This window comes from Scylla paramamosain, chromosome 38 (genome assembly GCF_035594125.1).
Source record: "Scylla paramamosain isolate STU-SP2022 chromosome 38, ASM3559412v1, whole genome shotgun sequence".
Lineage (NCBI taxonomy): Eukaryota > Metazoa > Arthropoda > Malacostraca > Decapoda > Portunidae > Scylla > Scylla paramamosain.
The window spans coordinates 6,747,845-6,767,576 of NC_087188.1; the positions used below are offsets into that span (position 1 = coordinate 6,747,845).

Genomic DNA, 19,732 nt, shown 5'->3' on the forward strand with positions numbered 1-19,732 from the left:
CAACAAAACAAAACAAAAATGATGATAAAAAATAAATTTTTTTTTTTTTTTTTTCAGTTTCTACCTCGCTTTGCATCACCTGCAAATGTGACTGGACTAAAAATTGAATTAAACATTACAGTAGATGCTTCTTAAATGGCAATTCATAATTTCAACAGATTCCTGATAACTGACAAAAAAGCATGTCTCAGATATGCTGGGACAAAATAATATTGCATGTCTTTTTTCCCTTTGGTCAGTCACTGGTGTCCTTGCTGTATAGCAGGGTTTGGTGCATCACTCAAATGCCTCTAGTGCCACAAAAGATCCAGCTCAGACTCCCTCATCCTTGTATTACTGAACCAAATATTACTGTCATTCTAATCATGCTATGAGATATGAAGTGAAACTAGTTACTACCCCTGACCAATCTATATCCTACAAAACACTAACTAATCTGCTATACACATAGTGATTGATGACTGAAGCAGAGTCATGATCAGAAGTTAAATTATCTGACGTACTCACTTCAACTGTGTATAGCATTTTCCTTCCATCTTGAGTCCTCTGATTGGCTGAGTTACACTACAACTCTTAGTGACTAAGTAATGATCAGCACATCAGAGAAGCTAAGACTGAGGGAAGACACTAAACACAGGAGTGACTGCAGCAGCTTAACTGACTAGTACCAGTGACTGCACCTGGAACAAGCCACTGAACATGCAAGGAAAGACAACTTGTATGTGGTGAACTACAGTCATCAGGGTGCTTCAGATGGTAACCCTCAAGACAACAGCAGTATTACTCATCAGATATGAGAAAAGATGAAATTCCACTTACTCAACTTTTCTAAATTAAATCTAGGTTTGTCTATGAATTAAAACTTATATCCAAAACACAACATGAACCTAAAAGATGCTTTGGAAAACAATCCTTAAGATGACAACAGGCTGTAACATATTTGCCAAATACCACTTATGTTTTCTAAGTAATGTCTAGTTCACCTGCAAACCTCTACATTCCAACCAGATGTATGCTAAAAAGATTCAAATCACATAATTCCCAGTACATGAATAATAATATCCATATACACTTTAGCTTTTACTAAATCATGCTTGGCTTGGATAATCACACCTACAAATAGATGCAAGATGTTCCTATAGATGTGCCTTCAGATCAAATAAATATCTATTACATATGTAGTAATGAAAATTACAATAATAGAGTTTCCTCTTTTCTATCCTTCGCATTTTTATATATTTACTTGTTTTGCATTAAGGTAAATGTTTTTTGCATTGTATTTCCTTGTGTACTGCCCAACACATTTGATAGGTGATCACACGGGGAAAAATGTTGAGGCTCAGTTTTGTCCTCTGCAGATGACCCAACATCACCACCTTCCATACCCACAAGATAGCTCATGTAAAGCCAACCATGGACTTTTTTTCACTTTTTTGTTGAGCATTTAAAGATGCAAAAAACTGCACCAAAGCAGATTCAGAATCAACTGAATCCTATGACAGAATCAAGCTGCACCTGTATTTTTTGTATCTACATTGCAAAATTCAATGCAGATGAACAGCTATATGTATTTCACTCCACAAATAAGCACCAGGGATTCTCATTTATAGGTAAGGGTAAGGAGTTTACTACAAAACTCTATCTATTGTAGAAACTTAACACTCATACACATGGCATCAATGTTCCTTTTCCTCGACAATACCCAGGTTGATGTGGCAACAGCAATCTTCACCAAGTAAAATAAATCTTCACTTGAATACAAGACTGCTCACCAGCTGCCAGTTGTCTATAACGAAGACCAAGAATGCAGGCACAAAACAAGTTTTGTCTGATGCAAGTAACACCTTATAATGCTGACCACCACAAAAACAAACGACTCAAACATTTTTACCAAATCAAGACTCTATTTTCATTTCAATATTGCATAAACAATACAGTCACAGACAAGGGCAGGATAGAGACACCATGGCTGACCCACATCATCTCTGCCTCCTTGTATTTACCTGTCTTTAAACTTTCCTGCCATGTGGCCTTGCTAAACTGCCAAAGACCATAACATTTTAGGCACATGGTATCTTTTGAAATCATATGCTTGAAGTGTATAATACTGTGTGTGTGTGTGTGTGTGTGTGTGTGTGTGTGTGTGTGTGTGTGTGTGTGTGTGTGTGTGTGTGTGTGTGTGTGTGTGTGTGTGTGTGTAACATTTAAATACAACTGCTTCATAAAGTGATAATGTAAGTATTGACTCCACTGTAAGAGAGCAAAACAAATAAACTGCATTAAAACAAAAAAATATGAATTGTTTTTATTTCCTTATACTGATGCAGGCTGAGTCCAACAGCAACAAAAAGCAAGTGCAACAAAGCAAAAAATGTCTGATATATGATTCAACCAAAAAATATAATAACAAGAACAAAAAACAACTAAATACAGTTTAAAAATATTTACAATGTCTATTCCTACTAAATAACAGATCAGAATTGCACTAAAAAACAGGAAAACTGAAAACACACAAAGTAAAATAAGTGAGATGAAACATAATAAATGACAAACACTGTATGTATTCCATCCAACACTTATAATAAAACAACAAAAATTAGAGTATATATGTACATAAATCTGCTTGATAAGAAATTTGAGTTCTGCTAAAATCATATAATTTAATAGAAAATAAATATTCTATCACAGATAATCATAACAACAAATTATGGGTATGTGAACTATCAAATAAGACATGCACTTGTTGACCATACTGAACACGGATTGCAGTACACTCTGGCACACTCATCGTTGCAGGCATCTGTCAGCTCCCTGCATGTGTGTGTGTGCCAAGGAATGAGTAGAATTTAAAATGCAACCTACATGATACTCACAGACCCTAATCACAAGCAAGGATATACGCACATACATGCAGACAATGTAAAAACAATGACAAATGAAACAAACACATACACAGACACCTACATACATTCACACACACACACACACAGAGGACAACACAACAAAAATGCAAACATCACACTGGAATTAAGTGCTGATGAGGCTCTAAAAACAAACATCTTCCTTATGAAATATTTTCCTTTTTCTTTTTTCTTTTTGTTTTTAGCTTTGACTTGAAAGTAACACTGTCCTTACAAAATATTTCCCTTATTTTTACTTCTAGTAGACATCTTCCTTATCAAAATATTTCAATTTTTTTTTTCTTTTTTTTTGTTGGGAGGTGAAGGCTTTGACTTAGAAACCCTCATAAAGCAATTTTCAGAATGCTCTACTAAGATAAACTTATTTTGCACCTCTTCCTAAGAGTAAAGAATGATAATTATACAACATGTTCCTCATGTGTCTGTGGCAATGCCACAGGACAATCTGGGTTCATTTTGTGCCCTGTAATATGTATAAGATACCATTTTCTCCTTTTTTTTCTTTCTTTTTTAATACATAAAGGACTCTCCAAAAAAGAAAGGAAAAGGACTCTAAAGTAAGAACTAGTTCAAGTTTAAAGGTGCCCTGAAACTCCTCTCTTAAACAAGGTCATACACAGGAAGGGAGAAATACTGATTCAGACAGTGTCAGAGTTTGCCAGTACAGGGAATGAAAGAATGTATTAGGGCAGGGAATATAACAGGGATGAGAGTGAAAGAATAATCTTAAGCAACCCACAGAAGGAGAGAGGCATGCAGTTACTAAGTGCAGAAGAGCAGTCAGCATGGAAATAACAGTAGAATATAACAAACGATGCAACACTGCAAAGAAGTGAGAGAGGCTGATTAGAGTCAGTCAGAGGAGGGACATCAATGAATTGAAAACATTTTGATTCTACCCTGTCAAAAATAATCATAGCAATGGTAATCTCTTTTAGATGATTTACCATATCCTGAACATAACATAACTTGAGCACAACAATATGTTCACTGCACCTTCATCTAAGCACCAACAATACGCTCAGCACCCACCACGGCTTGATTTTTCGTGTCTCGTTATCAGATTAGACACACATCAACAATCATCTTGTCTAAGTCTCAGTCTTGTTCTTAAAATCTTTCATATTAGATTTCTAAAGATGCGTGTTAACATCATGTTGATTTAAGAGCCTTCATCACACCACTTCTACTCATGTACACCACCTTGACAAGTACTGGAAGGCACTACTCTCAAACACGTCACAATTCCAAGTGCTAAATTAAATTCCACCTATTTCATTGCTTCTATCTATCCTTTAATTTCATGTGTGTCCTTCATGGTAAATAAACAGGACCAGTAACCAGTAAGTCACCAAACTGGAGATTGTACTCTTTCTCTGCTTCAATATGCAGGATGTCACAGATCTATGTAAGTATTCGCCAAGCAAACATCCCACTTACAGTGGTGCAACTCAGACAAGACACTGTGTGTGTCTCACTGTAAAAGTAAAGATGCAGAGGAAGGGATTCCTACTGCTGTCCCCCGCACTCTGTCCTATGAAGTCCCCCTTTACGACGCAGGGAATGTGACGGAACCATTCTTCCAGCGAGTGGAGTGTGAGCTGTGCTGCGTCCCACTACCTCAGTTGCTCAAAAACAGAGTATAAAAGAAATCTCTATGATACACTATTAATGTGATAATACTGACTATACTGAATGGGGTGTTAATGAGTGAAAGCCAATTTACAATTTACGAACACTAGGAACTGATGAGGACAATTATTTCCATGGCTGATCAACACAGGCCATTTACTTTTCTTGCCATCCTATATTTATCATTAAATACTACCATCAAACCACACTTAGGAACATTCCTTTGGTAACACTTAGCAAGCAGTGCTTACACACCTCATTCACTTGGCTCACATTGCATCTATCAGGTAGCAACCTCAAAGTACCTCAAATATATATTTAATACATCCTACAAAAAACATATCTTACCCTGGCATATTTCCTATAAAAATATATATCTTTAGTATACTATTCAGGAAACAAATTCTATGATTTATGAATGACAATCACTATAGACAGATTCTACATATTTGGTTTTCTCTGTAAGCCTTTACAGTCTTTTGTGATACCAGCTTTCTCAGTAAATAAATAACTTTCTTTTACACTTTGCTGCACCCAGAGAAGACAGTCAGAATAACTGGGCATCTACATGAGCCAACCCTTGCAACACATCATCTGTCCTAAGTAAGTGTACTTTTTCCAGTGAGATTCAGACAGCACTGGCCACGGACTATTTAAGACTACACAGATTAACACTAACTGGTCCCAAAAATCACAATACTGAATGACTCTAGACAATTAACTTGACATATTTTCACAGCTTAATATTAAACTTTTGCACTCCATCTTGAGATTAAGTGTCCTGAAGCAGACACAGCAATGATAATGACACTTCTTCAATAAGACAAGTTCCAGCACAGCAGTCACCACACAACATTCATTACTACATCACACAACATTCTACACACACACACACACACACACACACACACACACACACACACACACAAACACACATGTACACAAACTACAATAAATATATCTAAACATCATTCATTGTGCACAATATAACAAGATACATCATCTGTTGAGTATTTTATAACTAAGGATTCCCATAAATGTTAGGTAATTACTGTCTTACACTTCCTACCTCCAAATGAAGTTATGTGGCAAGCATATATTGGCAGGTATTAGATCTAGCAAGCTGAGGGAAGGGGTGAGTTGGTATGCAAATAAAACTAATTATATTGTACAAAATGTTGCCGTGCTAACAGCCAGACACGTGAAACAAGATGCGGTGAGTCACATCAATTTAAAGGAAGAATTAAGTAATAAATATGAATATAAATACATTAACAGACATCTGTTCCATCCATGATTCACACCAATCATGTGGCCTCTGTGAAATGGTTCACAGGAAGCTTGTACCCAGCCCAGCACACCGTGCTTCACTTCACCACCGTCACTGTAACAGAGCTACCACTTCCTTTTGTCTGAGATCACTTTTGTAACAAAAATAAAGCTGATGTGTGTGCAGAAGGAAGACACTGTGACAAGTACAGCTCATGAGGAGTCATCTTTAAAACTGAGGTACACAGGCCCAAGACAAGTTCAAGACAAACAGGTATGAACAAGACTTTCATGTACATACTACATAATTAGTAACTCTTAATTGTTAGGTTTCCATCCCAAAATCATGAATATGTCAAGATAAAATTACATACAGGGAAATTTCCTTTTCTTATGTATTTCATCCAAGGCCTTTAATGGCCTCAACAATATGAAATGCACAGCATCAATCCACATCAATGCAACAAAGGCAAACAGAGCAAAGCTGGTAATGTCATCCCCATGACAGGCTTGATTTGAATCACAACATATATAGCTGGAAATTGCTAATGCAGACTATCACTTAGACCATTTTCATCAAATAATAGCAAAGTACTTTTTTTTCATTCAAATTCTTAAAAACTTTATTGCAACATGACTACAGCAAAATTAGTGCCATTTCCTGTAATGCATGACTTGCAATACAAGTGAAAGGATCCTCAATTGATGATCCAGTGAGTAGCTATTCTTATTTTGTACACCTTGTGGTGCCAAGAGGCAGCATGTAAACCATTTATATCTTATGGAGTTCATTATTGCACCAAAACAGTGAACATTAACAAATATTATGAAAGTCAGGAACATTTTCTCATGTTCATACTATATTAGGTTTCATGTTTCCTTTCCACATTTTTCACGTGTGTGACACCACGACAGGGGCAGCGGCAAACCACTTCACCAATTACACTGATAAGAAATGGAAGCGTTTCCAAACACTACTGGGAAACAGGGCTCAATGCTACTCAGTTTTCTTAAGTATCTAAGAAATATGTCCATAGACTAAAACCACTCAACTAAAAGTACACCATACTTGTTGCTCAGGCAGTGCTGAGAGAAGGCATGTCATCTCTACTGATTGAAATGGTGACTGGAAAGGTGGAGCTGAGGTGACCAGGTAATGACTATGTACACAGGTGATGGCCATGGTGAGGGTGAAGTGGAGGTGAGGCTGGAGGGCACTGCCTGACTGACACAAGGCACACTGGAACACTACCATTCACTTTTAAAAGGTTTTTCATAATGCCTTTTTATCATGATCTTTTAGATGAAAACAATATCAAATAGTAAGGTGTATATATATATATATATATATATATATATATATATATATATATATATATATATATATATATATATATATATATATATATATATATATATATATATATATATATATATATATATATATGACAACTCATAGAAAGTTAAAAAACAAAATGGTTGTTTAAATCTCAAATTACTTCATTTAAGAATTTGTAAAAGAAATAAGAATTCCTTGCCTTGCATCAGCAGCCACTACACTCCAACACTCATTACTACATAGCTAACATGCCTTTTTATGTGGAATACTGTTTTGAAGACCAAGAACCACCACCTGAACAGAGACTAAACAAATGGTGTACAAGCCAACACCACAGCCCACCTGCTTCCCTTGGCACAGGTCGGGGCCAGTGTCCACTGGGAAGACACCAAACAAACACACAAATACATGGACAGGGAGATCTCCACTGCAATATACTGAGGTTAATAGTAAAGTGAATTGAATAAATTAATTAGTAAACTCAAAGTGTGAGATTCTTACCTACACCCTAAAGCTAACATGACACAATAAAAGTACACGTCTAAATATGCAACGTCAGGGGATTTAAAGTATCCGCGAGTTAATCCAAAGATAAGCGTCATCACACATGTAATGCTCAGGTGGGTATTAAGACGAGGGGTGAGGCCACTTCTTACATCAACACTTCCCAACCCTCCATGCAGGTGATGCAGAGGCAACCCTGATGCTATGGGCAGACTGGATAAAGACAGTACAGTAAAGTAAGGAGACAAACAGCCAGTGCTCCTCTGTGCTGCCTCAACCTGAGTGTGTGTGGCAGGATATGCATCCAATTCCTGGAGAACATGGAAAGAGATGTTAAGAAGTAGAAAACCATAGATAAAGATAAGGATAAGACTGAAACTGTATGAAGTTGTGTTACTCCTGGCAAGGAGGTAACAGGCCAGCACTCAGCTATGCTGTTATCAGTCAGTCAGTATGGTGATGAGAACATCCTGACACATCATTAACTTTGAACTTCACTCACAGCATTGCACTACAGGTTGTTCAACACTAACAAGAGACTGACAAGTGTCTCAGATAACTATTCTGTTGGCTCATACCATGGCCATTCTAGCCATGAGGTGTGACCACAACACAACTGGCAAGTCTTCCATCACTCAAAGGAAAAAATGGCATGACTTCAAAATAGGTTTCTATTCTCCAAATGAAATTACTTCATTGCTTCAACTAAGACAGTGAAAACTTCATTCCTTCAATTAACATTCACTCTTACCAATAAATTCAAGTCCTAAAGAAAGTTTAGTTTGAGCATTCTGTCAGGAGTAAGTGTGCTGGAAGTGTGGCGGCGGTGACTGAAGGAGGAGCAGGAGAGAAGTGCCAGTGCAGCGCTCTCTGGCAACAACAGAAGGAAGACACACCAACGAGCCTCACCTGCACCCCATTAACTCTCTTGGTCTTATATATTTACAAACCTGAAAATCTCAACCTACACCAGCAGCAGCAGCAGTAAGTATGAAGCTGATGAGAATGCATGTATGTATGTATGTATGTATGTATATACATATACAAGTACGCACATACATAAGTATAAATGTATACACGAGTGCTTCATTGCAATCATGTATTTATACAAATGCATGTGTGCAGAATAGGCAATATACATAGTGAAGAACGACAAAGAGGGAGGGAGGGAGGGAGGGAGGGAGGGAGGGAGGAGTGGTGTGTTAATAACAAGTCCCGCCACCGTGCTGGTCGGTGTGCCCCCACTGGGCAAGGCTCCAGCCGCCCAACTCTACGTTACCATTACGAGTGTTCATTATGGGCCACCTCAAGGTGCTTCTTCAGATCAGTTCTTATGTCAAACCACTGAGGGCAATAGAAACAGGGCACCTGGTCGGAGACACTATGGACCAGGCCTACGTGGTACTTTAGTGCAGCTATGGTGGTGTAGCGCTTGCCGCAGTGGGGGCAGTCGCGGGGGCCAGCGTAGCGCGGCCGGCCAACTTTCACCGTCAGCTGGGTACCTGCAACAAGATTCACCGCCCTTAGTCCTCCAAACTCCCGCACACCCCACAACCTCCCTCCTACTCACGCTGTGGCTGCTTTTCTCCCTGTCCTTTCTCTTCTACAACAAATAGAAGAAAGATTTCATTGGGAAACCCAATGTGCAATTTGCTGTCACCTCTGAGCCATTGGTCACCACTCCTTCCACTCTCTAGGTGCCAAACAAACTCTCCTGCTCAATGCTGATGGTCAAGGCCTCTTCTGTGCCACTCTGAGATTCATCTCTGGCTTGATAATCATGCATGGCTGCACTGGGTCTACAGTCACTAGGAAGAGTGATCTATGAACTAAACCTCCATGTATATTGATGGATTAAAGGAAAAATCTACACTATGATATTAAACTTAAAAGCCAAAACATAAAACAACATAACAAAAACAACAAAACAAGATATCCATAGGAGACACCAGAAGAGATCATTTAAGAAGCACAATCTTCCATGTAGATTAAAAACACAATATTCAATAAATAAATTATCTTAACTTTGCTTTTAGAAATTTTACAAACTAGAAATGTTATTTTTGATAATGAACTTAACAGAAGAGTAATGATAAGCATACCTGCCCTGCGTCGTCCTCTGGCCAGAAGCAAGCTAATGTTAACAAGTGATGGAGGAACAGTGAGTCATGAACAAAGTGTTGCCTTAATTCAAAGCCTCACAATGCTGCTCCTACACATTATCACTCAAACCATTACATCCAGCATATTACCAAATTAAAAGTTTGGCAGTGGAGGAGATTCCACAAACCTATTTACCTACAGTAATCTAATTAATCTCATTAAAGGAAAATGGTTTTCTTTTGTTGTAAAGCCAAGATGACTTTGGCTTTTCTTGATAAACAAATATCCAAGTTAGACATTATTTACTTGATGCTTCACTGGGAACACTTGTTCTATTTTACTACATTTGTAGTCACATGTACAGAAGGTTGCATCATCATACTCTGCAACCTTCCCACAAACACTGTCTAAAATCAGGCATGTGGCACACTTAAGGAATACTTGTGACAATGTACACAGGCCTGCAGCAGCATTTACTATTTGAAACTAAAAACTGACTATATCTACTGGTATTTGCCATTGCTACCTGTACATGTATTATTAATAATGATCAGTATTCCCAAAGCATACTGAATGCATAATTTCAAACAGCATTGAGAGGAAAGGTTAGATACGTTGCCAGAGTACAATGATGCAACCTTTAGTTCATGTGACCACGACTGGTGATGAAGATCTTGCTGCAGCAATGACAAGTCTGTATGTGGCCAGGAACAGAACAGATGGGTGAGAAAAGGAATCTGATAAAAAAAAATACACTTCGCCTAACACAGGAGATTATGGTCACTTGAACTGCCCCTCCAAGTATCTGGAGGCACTGATGCAAACACAAGTGAGCAAGGAAAAGTTTCTCGCCTTCACCCCAGTTGAAATGTGATAAGATGAAAATGATAGATAATTATCAATGTATTCATGAAATCACTTAACAGATGTGAAAATTTATGGCAAAAAGTTTGCCATTTCTGAGAAGCTCAAGTTCTGCCAAAACAGCACCACAAATGCATATTCATTTCTTCCTGTAGCCATTCTGAATAACTAAAACACCCCAAAACACATTCTCACTTTAGCACACAAACCTTATTTATCTACTACATTATCAACCAATGTCATCACCACACCACATGAACCACAAAGCATATCACCAGCCAATGAAAGGCACAGAGAGTTGTCCTAGACAACTGCTGTAGAGGATATAAAAGGCACTCCAGTCACTGTGACACTGTTTATTGATGAGTTAGAGGGCTCCCTGCAATGATTGGGGGCCTGAGTACACAGCAAGCATCTGTTGGGGGAGGGATGGGCAAAGGGAGAGGAAGGGAACAGAAGGTAAGGGTGTGGGGATAGGCTGGGGAATGGGAGGGGCTCGAAGGGGGTTTTTAAAGTCTTGAGTCAATTACGAGGGATATTTATGGTGTGAATGGGAGGAGGCATTCTTGACAACTGCAAAATGGGGTCAGAGTTTACTGTGCACACACTGCAGACTTCATACTGTTTTTTTCTATTTTTCTTTTGCAACAGTGACAAACACTGACTCATGTCATGCATTCAGTCACCGTAAAGAATGTAAAGACAACAGACTGTATACAGACATGTTTTGTGACCCTATTTACATGTCAAGAGGAAGACAAAATAATTTAGTGCTCAATTTCAATGCATGTGATTTTTTAAATACTCTGAGGGATGTCTGTAGGCAAGTAGTAAACTGAAAAGGTTGGTTTCCACAAAACTTTTGATCTGGTATTGAGCACCACTCTAATACAAGGTATTACATACTTGTGAGTGGAGTAACCACCCACTGGAAGATGCCAAGAGTGAAAAGTTAGAGCAAGACTGTCTCATCACCAGTGGGGTCCATCTTGTAGCAGGTTATCACACACCACCCGCACTTTCCTCACTCTTACTTTGGGTCCCAAGGAAAACTCTCAACAATTCTAAATCATGGAGTTCAGCTGAAAATTTTACTTTCCAAATTTGAATTTAAAGCTTTCACAATTACATTTCCAATTTTGAAATTTCTTCATCTTAAAAAGGAAGAAAAAATGGCTTTCATTAATTTTCCTATAAGTTATAGTGAGCACACCTGATGATTCCTTACTTTCAAGAGTGTCTGGATCACCTGCCCTCCAGGGCTGGCTGTCACAAGGCACCTCAAACTCTTCACTGCAATACAACACAAATGACACCTTGGCCATAATTCATTTGGTAAATTTCATATGAGATCTTTTAATATACAACTAAAAAGTCTGAAATTACTACCAAAATTATAACAATTTATGTTTAATAAAAAAGTAAATGAGTGGTGATAAGGTCAGTCTTGCTTTACAAAAAGAAGTGGGGGAGAAAAAAAGAGCTTTGGCACAGCCACAATAAGAAAATAGGAAGGTGATCTTGGTTCAGGTACAAAACAAAGAGGGTATAAATCCTTGGCACGAATTCTTACAAGCCTTCGGCTCAAGAAAGACACATTCATATTCATTAATAAATAAGAGTATCACATCAAAAAATGTCTTTCACTACATTACTTCTCACAGTCCCCACCCCATCGCTGCCAACACTGCCTGCACCACACTCGCCGCCTCAACTGAAGCCTTGTGTCCATGCATTGACAACACTGAAGTTTGCACAATTGCCAGTGGCTGTGCTGCAGACTTTTAAGTTAGTTTTTTTGTTTCTCCAGGGCCTGTGCCACCCAGGTGGTGGTGATGGTGCCTGCAGTGTGGGGCCACAGGGTAGGGGGGTCAGTACATCAGATGCTTGCAAAACTCGGGACACAGAAGACATATAACTAAATCTATTTGCACATAAAACATCCAATATCATTAAAACTAACATTATGACAAAAAATTTGTACATGCGTTAAGACAGATGCTGAAATCGACATTTAACAAAACAAATTAGCCAAAAATATTTTTGCTTACGATATTTGAACTAGAAATCACTGGTCTCTCTCTAAAATAAGCCCTTATTGCCTTTGTAACAAGGGGAAGGAGTTCAAACAAGTTTTGACACAGTGTGTCATCATTATCCCTGAATAATAGCACAGGCAATGAGATTGGTCTCCATTTGAACTTACTTAATGACCTTCCAATTCTAGTCCATCAAAAGCCGTTTCTGTCGCATGACCCATAATGCCGAAATATCAGCATCCATCGCATAAAAAAAATGAGGTCCAAATGTAGCAATTGCATGGAGCCAAGCTTGTAGCACAGTGTTAAGTCAGTTTGTACTATGGATAGCCAGCTTTCATTGGGCATGACGAAGCAGGGGTCTATCCGTACTCTTGAGATTCGTGATCAGAACAAAGTGATCCGGGTGAGCTGGTTCCGTTAGAGCCACGTGCATCACGTGAAATTAAAACTATTCAGGAGCAATCCAGTAAACTCATAAATAAAACTTAAATCTACCATCAAATTTGTGGTAATTTCAACATACATAGAACTAGATAAAATAGATATTTAATCAAAGACATTTCTGAAACACAATGGCTATGGATTAGAGATAAACACAAGCAATAAGAACATAAATGAAGGAACCACTCCATGGCACAGATTCCCACATGTGTCTCGCCAAGAATCAATGTTCAACGATCACGAACTCAGATAACTTGGGTCTGTCTCCCTGCAACGAGCCTTACGTACACAGATAAGAAATATGTCTTTATAAATATCAATAAACATAATTACAGTAATGATACATATCTGAGAAATATAGACTCTGAAAATAAAAAACCTGTACAGATGGGGCGGCAGGCAGCGAGGGCTTGAGAGACCACCGCTGTGCTAACATTTCTCCCTTATTTACAAAAAATAAATAAATAAAAAAAAGATATATATAAAACAAGGACAGGAGAATAGTATATGATTGGGTATTTAAAAACTTCTGCATGCACTGTGGTCTCTCCTTCCCTCGCTATTGGTATCCTGCGGCCCCACTTTGGTAACCTGTATTAGGACCTGTAAAAATTTCCTGTGGCAATGTTGCACCTCCGTAGAGGCACTGATCCCTGGCTTGTGAGGTGAGTTTAGGGTATAGAGGCTGGGCAGGAGGGACGTGAGGTACCACTGGGGGACTACTGTGAGGACTGACGGGGTGGGCTGTCAAGATTCCTTTATGCATCATCACAATGCTGCGACTCATCCAAGTAGCTTCATTCCCATCTTTTTGTTTTAAGTCAATATGATTTGCCGAGTCAAGCACCCATACATACCCTGGATTTGTCACTGGATAAGAACAGTTGTACTCTAGTTCAGACAAAGGGTAGGGTCATTACATGAAATATATTTATAGTGGATTATACGAAAATACTAACTCAACATCCACTAATATGCTATTATCTCGGGAAATTCATCTGACGAAGGCACTTGGACAACACTGCATGGCTGAGGTAGGCACTCGTTCACTGGCCATCCTCCCACAGAGAGAATCACATGCCCACCATATCTTTCACCATCATGACTATAAACAGCAGAGTCCTCGCCTACTCCTCACACATAAATTAAGGTACACCACAATGCACTCCAACTAAACTAACCCTAGAGAGAATTTCCTAAGCCTCACAGCTCTCTCCTGCCCAGCTTGGGTAATAACAACCTGATGAGCAACCTGATTGATTTGGTATGGGCTTTGATGAAGAATTTACGATCTGACTTACATCTACAATGGCCAGCTGCAGACCCCCAGCTGCTGGGCAACTCAGCTTAGAGTAGCAGCAACAGCAGCAGTACTGAGGCTCTAGAACAGCTGCAGGCACAGCTGAACTCTGGCTGCAGCTGAGCCATACATACTGGTACGTTCATGGTAAAAAGAGCATCCAGACTCCAAGAGAACTCCAAGCACTTCCTGAGTCTATGACAAGTCATGTCATCCACCAACTCTTGATAATTGTGCTGGATTTGGAGCCTCCTGAAGTCTGGGTGCCCCCTTTTCATAGCGTGGCTACTCTCCTAAATTAAGCACAACTGTGTGGGGACTGGGCAACAAGTGGTGGGTAAGCTAGCACTATGAGTCACAACTAGCAGGATTAGGGTGAGTGTAACAGCATGGAGTCCTGTGGAATTTGTGCTAAAACACCTACACTCAAGAAGTGGCCCTGCCATCACCACCAGCAGCAGCTGGTAGATCAAGTACAGACCCCCAAACACAGTGCCTGGAGGCCTGAGGAGCCACAGCTTTGTTGGGGTGATCAGCCACAAATCTTTGATAACAAATCAGAGGCAATGAACATTTGAGTAATGTAACAGGTGCAGAAACTTTGTAAAACATTCCTAAACATAATGCATTCAATTTTCTGGTAAAGACTGCTAATCAAAAATGATATGTTAGAATCTGTACTATGAAAAAAGCATTGCACAATATAATTACTGGTGTGAGCAAGAAAATATTTTTGATGCTTCAAAAAGACCTCCAGATGTGTTAACCTATATCATGGCTCTAATGTGCTAGAAGTATGAGGTGAATTTAAGAGGCAGAAACGAATTACAAAAAAATAAATATAACTGAAATCCATACTAAACAAGCATTACAGTTGAATGTATTCCATTTATACATAAATCCTTACTATGTACTCCACCTTAAACCTTTATCATAAGTACCAGACACCACACATAAGAATCTTTAACATTACACATACACTAGTCACAATGTACACAAATTGGCACAAAAAACTGGATACAGAAATGTATCCAAATTTTTCAATAAATTACATATATGAAAAATAATGGGAAATCACAAAAATAGTTTCAAACTGAACACTTATTTTTTCAGAAGTATCATATATGCTAGGATGGCAAGCATGACCATCTCTTTAAGCTCAACCTTACTGGTACACTGTAATTCTCCAGTGAGTAACTGTTATTTAGCATTACAAGGCAAGCAGTCTTTGACACTCCCTTGAACTGCTAAATATAACCCTGTCTTATTTGGAAAGCGGTTTTGAACCACTCACTCAATAATGAAAACCATTACGAAAAAAATCTACACTATCACCTCAATTATCTAAATACTATGTTTGCAACTGTCTATCTCTAGGCTGACACGCATCAAGGGCAAGCCGCTCCCTGCATGCCCCAAGGGCAGGAGGGTCTGCACCAAGCAAAACATTACACAACAAAAATGGGATATAACATAAAGCACAAATGTCTGCTCAAAGAGGTAGTCATACTTGCTGATATGGAAACAAGAGACACAGTGAGGGTGAAGGGGGTTTGAGCAATGGGTAACATTGGGATAATGAGCGTCTCATGCAATATCGCTGTACAGTCCTTGTCCTCACTGATTGTTCATCACATTATATCATTCCAGGATAAACAGGAATGTCTCTGAGTCAAGAGAGCTTATCGTCAGTGCCTCTGCAGCAAACGTGATAACAAAACCCGATGGGCCTGAGGTCAAAACCACACCTCCCTGCCGAACCACTGCCACCGCCGCCGCCACTGCTGCTGCGGGCGGGGCAAGGAGCTGTGTCCTGTCATGGAAATGCTCACTTAACTCTGCTCCTTCCCAATTTTCAAGTTATAAATAGAACTTACAGTCATGATGTGTAGAAGCTACAGTGGGAATCAGTGTTATCAGTACCTATTTTATCTACTTATATATTTAAGTCATAAATATTTCAGATCCTGCTAAATTATTATTGTTCCTAATCCACCACATCCAAGCCCAAAACTCAGATGTCTGTCAAACAAATTAAACAATCACACAACAAAAAGTTTACTTATGGTACACTGGAGACGTAAGTACATTCTCCACTCTCAACGAGAGGAATACTTGTGGCTGGAGTGCATAGCTGGCACTTGCAAGCATGAGGTAGTAAGTTCCTTTCTGAGGTGAGGCCCAGTGGCTGGTGGACAACAGATATCTTAAGGGACCCCTCTACAAATGTTTTGTTGGTCAAAATGGATCTATATTTGCTCCACTTCAGAAAAAATCTGTGGAGATGAGCAAATTAACTACAGCAAATACTAAAAACTCCTTTCATGGAGAAGGAGGCATCCACCTTATCATTAAAAGCTCTTCACTCCTTCATAATATTATCACCATTAATAATTTGGTGACAAATAGACTACACCTCTGATATAAAAAAAAAACTATGAATATGTATATATAATTTTCAGTGAGACTTATAATTTTATACTATATTTTTTGTGATCTATAAGTATATAATCTTCAGTTAATTTAACCTCAGTAATGCAGAAGTTAATTCTGAAACCCGTACAATGATCCTGAAGTCATGAGGGACAATCTCACATTCACCACCCACCCGGCCTTGTCTACCACACCACTGCCTCTCCTGATCAACAACACTTCTCTTCCCACTCCCTGTCACCACCAGCAAGTCACACAAGCTGCCCTAGGGTACCTCGTACATCTCTACAGCTCACTGGGTGACATAAATATTCCACAGTACCAGCTAAGGTCACTCTCATCAGCATAATATTCCTCTTTCTAAGTGGATCACAACTAAATTCGGTGTCATCCAGCATTAACAAGAATTCAGAGGTAATATTGGTTGCTTCTTATAGCTTTTCTCTTTCATCTATATGATTTCTGAGGTAATGAAGGTTGTTTCCTAAATTAAAATAAATTCAATATTAAATAATCTTAAACAATTAAAATCCACCCGTTTACCAAAAAAGAGCAATTCGGCAAACAGCCACAGTAGCCCGTAGCTTCCATAAAAATTTACGCATGCACACACACACATACATCATCATACATCTAATAATTGAGGTTAACCTTACACCACCACCCAACACCAAGCTCTTCCACACCTACACTTGTCTCACACCACACTAACACCACGCCTCTCTAACAAAGGGTTCTAAATGGTGAGTGAGTGTGCAGCAGAATGCAAATTAAATAAGTGCAAGATTCTGTGTGAAATCTGCATAGGCAATGCTGTACCACTGAAATGTGATTGTTTGACAAGTGATGACACTTGCTTTGCATAAGACAATTTTATCTTTTTTTCTCAAATGAAGAATCTTTCATACCACAAATGTCACAATGAAGCCTGCATGATTAAAGCTCAAAAATATATATATGTATATATATATATATATACGTAACAAGCTCAAGAATATCACACTCAATACTCATGTGTAATGATGCAGATTCACTTTTCAGCAGAGCTGAAATTATACTGCTGACAAAAAAAAAAAAAAAAAAAAAAAAAAAAAAAAAAAAAGAGGCAAAGAATCTTTGTGAAAACCTGACCTGCAGTAAAATTTTAAAAATATGATCTTGCAAGATTTTCTTTTTGGTTCTGCTTCGTGACAGTTTGCTGCAAGCTGACAAGCACAATGAGGTGCATAACTGCAAAATTTTAGAACAGAATTAATTCCCCTCATGTGAGAGTGGCAGGTGCAGGCACCAGCATCATCATCCAGACAAAGGGCCCTGATTGGTGTCCACCACAATGATCTGCAGCCAATCATGAAATAAATGTTCTTTGCTATGGTACATGAAGGAGCAGAGTTGCCTAGCTGGACTGTTGAAGAGAGCAACACTTGCAGTGTGGGGATGAGCCCCGGCAACGTTAACAACCACTTCTTACTTTGTTGAGGTATTTTAAACTTGACAAACAACAGCTACTATTATGGTAAAATACGCGAACATACTGGTTAGGTATTGTCGTAGCCTTTGGAAGACATAGAAGTTATGAATAAGTGGCACAGTATCTTTGCACTCATGAGACAATGTGATTTTCTATGCATTTGTACACTTTTATAACTTGCATCATCACAACTTTTAGAATGCAGGTTCCTGGTCATCACATCATCTCAAAACTTGCACAAATTGGAAGTGCAAGATCATGATTGCCCAAAGATTTGTTAGAACATTAAGTTTTCTGTTTCCAAAAGTTAATGAGTAAGACTTTTTGGCACAAAATAGGTACAGAAAAATTACTGGGATACAAAACATATTCCCAAGTGCACTGGGTTCCTAAAGAGCAGTTCTTGATCAAATCTATACCTGAAAGAGTTCATGTATTGCTTCCATCACACAATACACCAACAGCAAAGAAAGAAGCTACGTATTTCTTGCAACTTCGTCAATTACCATATGCAAGTGGCGAAGATCCGCACTTTCACACAGACACACTGGAAATAGACCATCCATCCACTCACCAGTGAACCAACACATTACCAATACTCAAGTGGGCCCTTGTTCCTTGTATGCCATCCAAAGCTCGGACATTAAGTAGTGACATGGTCAATCTAACTATAGGCCTATATTGTAAATGTTGAGCACTTATAAATGTTATTACTTTATGCCTGAGAATGAAAACTGAGGGCTTTGTAAAGACTTCCAGCTCTTAAGAGCTGTATATCTGAGTAAAATATGATCAGCCTCTTTGGGGGAACAAGTACCAGGTTAGCCACTTTGTAACCTTACATAACATTACTTCTACTACACATAATTCTCTACTCTGGGAGAGTGAAACAGTATATAATAAAAGGCTCTGCATGGCTAACCTGAATACACTTATGATATGTTTCAGCAGACTGGGAAGCAGCAGGGCCTGATTCCTGCTGCCCCAACACCTGCCGTCACAGGTGCACTGCCACTACTCGGACGTCGTGTCCTTGGCTCCCTGATCATTTTCATCATTTACGTACTTCTCCATGGCATAGTTGCGGTTTCGCTTTAGAGGTGCCCCGTGATGGGTCACCTGGTGGCGGCGCAGGTACCACTTGTTTTTGCACTTTTTGTGGCACAAGTCACACTCTACCCCTTCACCCTTGGTGTGAATATTGATAATGTGCTGTTTCAGATTGAATTTGTTGCTGAAGACGCGGTTACATATGGGACAGATGCCTGGCTGCCGGCTATTCCAAAGCTTGGGAACGCATGCCCGCACCAGATATTCAGCGTCTGCAAGGGAAGAAGAAATGTCCTCTCAGTATGGCTGTCTCTGGGGTCATCCCAGTCCACTTAGCTTACTTAGGGAATTATAGCTAGATGG

The 19,732-nt window shown here is 39.0% G+C and overlaps 1 protein-coding gene across 15 annotated transcripts in view; it reads right to left on the minus strand.

Annotated features, from left to right (window-relative positions):
- Nucleotides 1-19,732, minus strand: part of LOC135091644 (broad-complex core protein-like) — a 58,493-nt gene that overhangs the window by 15,937 nt on the left and 22,824 nt on the right. For 2 of the 15 annotated variants that reach the window (XM_063989445.1, XM_063989442.1), the window contains one exon: nucleotides 2,294-9,167. The exons of 7 other annotated variants lie outside the window; for them this stretch is intronic. In XM_063989445.1, coding sequence (XP_063845515.1) covers nucleotides 8,947-9,167 — 221 coding nt within the window. In that variant the 3' untranslated portion in view covers nucleotides 2,294-8,946. Of the gene's footprint in view, nucleotides 1-2,293; nucleotides 9,168-10,973; nucleotides 19,642-19,732 lie in introns of those variants that run through there. 6 more of the 15 variants (XM_063989439.1, XM_063989437.1, XM_063989436.1 and 3 more) reach the window with 3 other exon arrangements.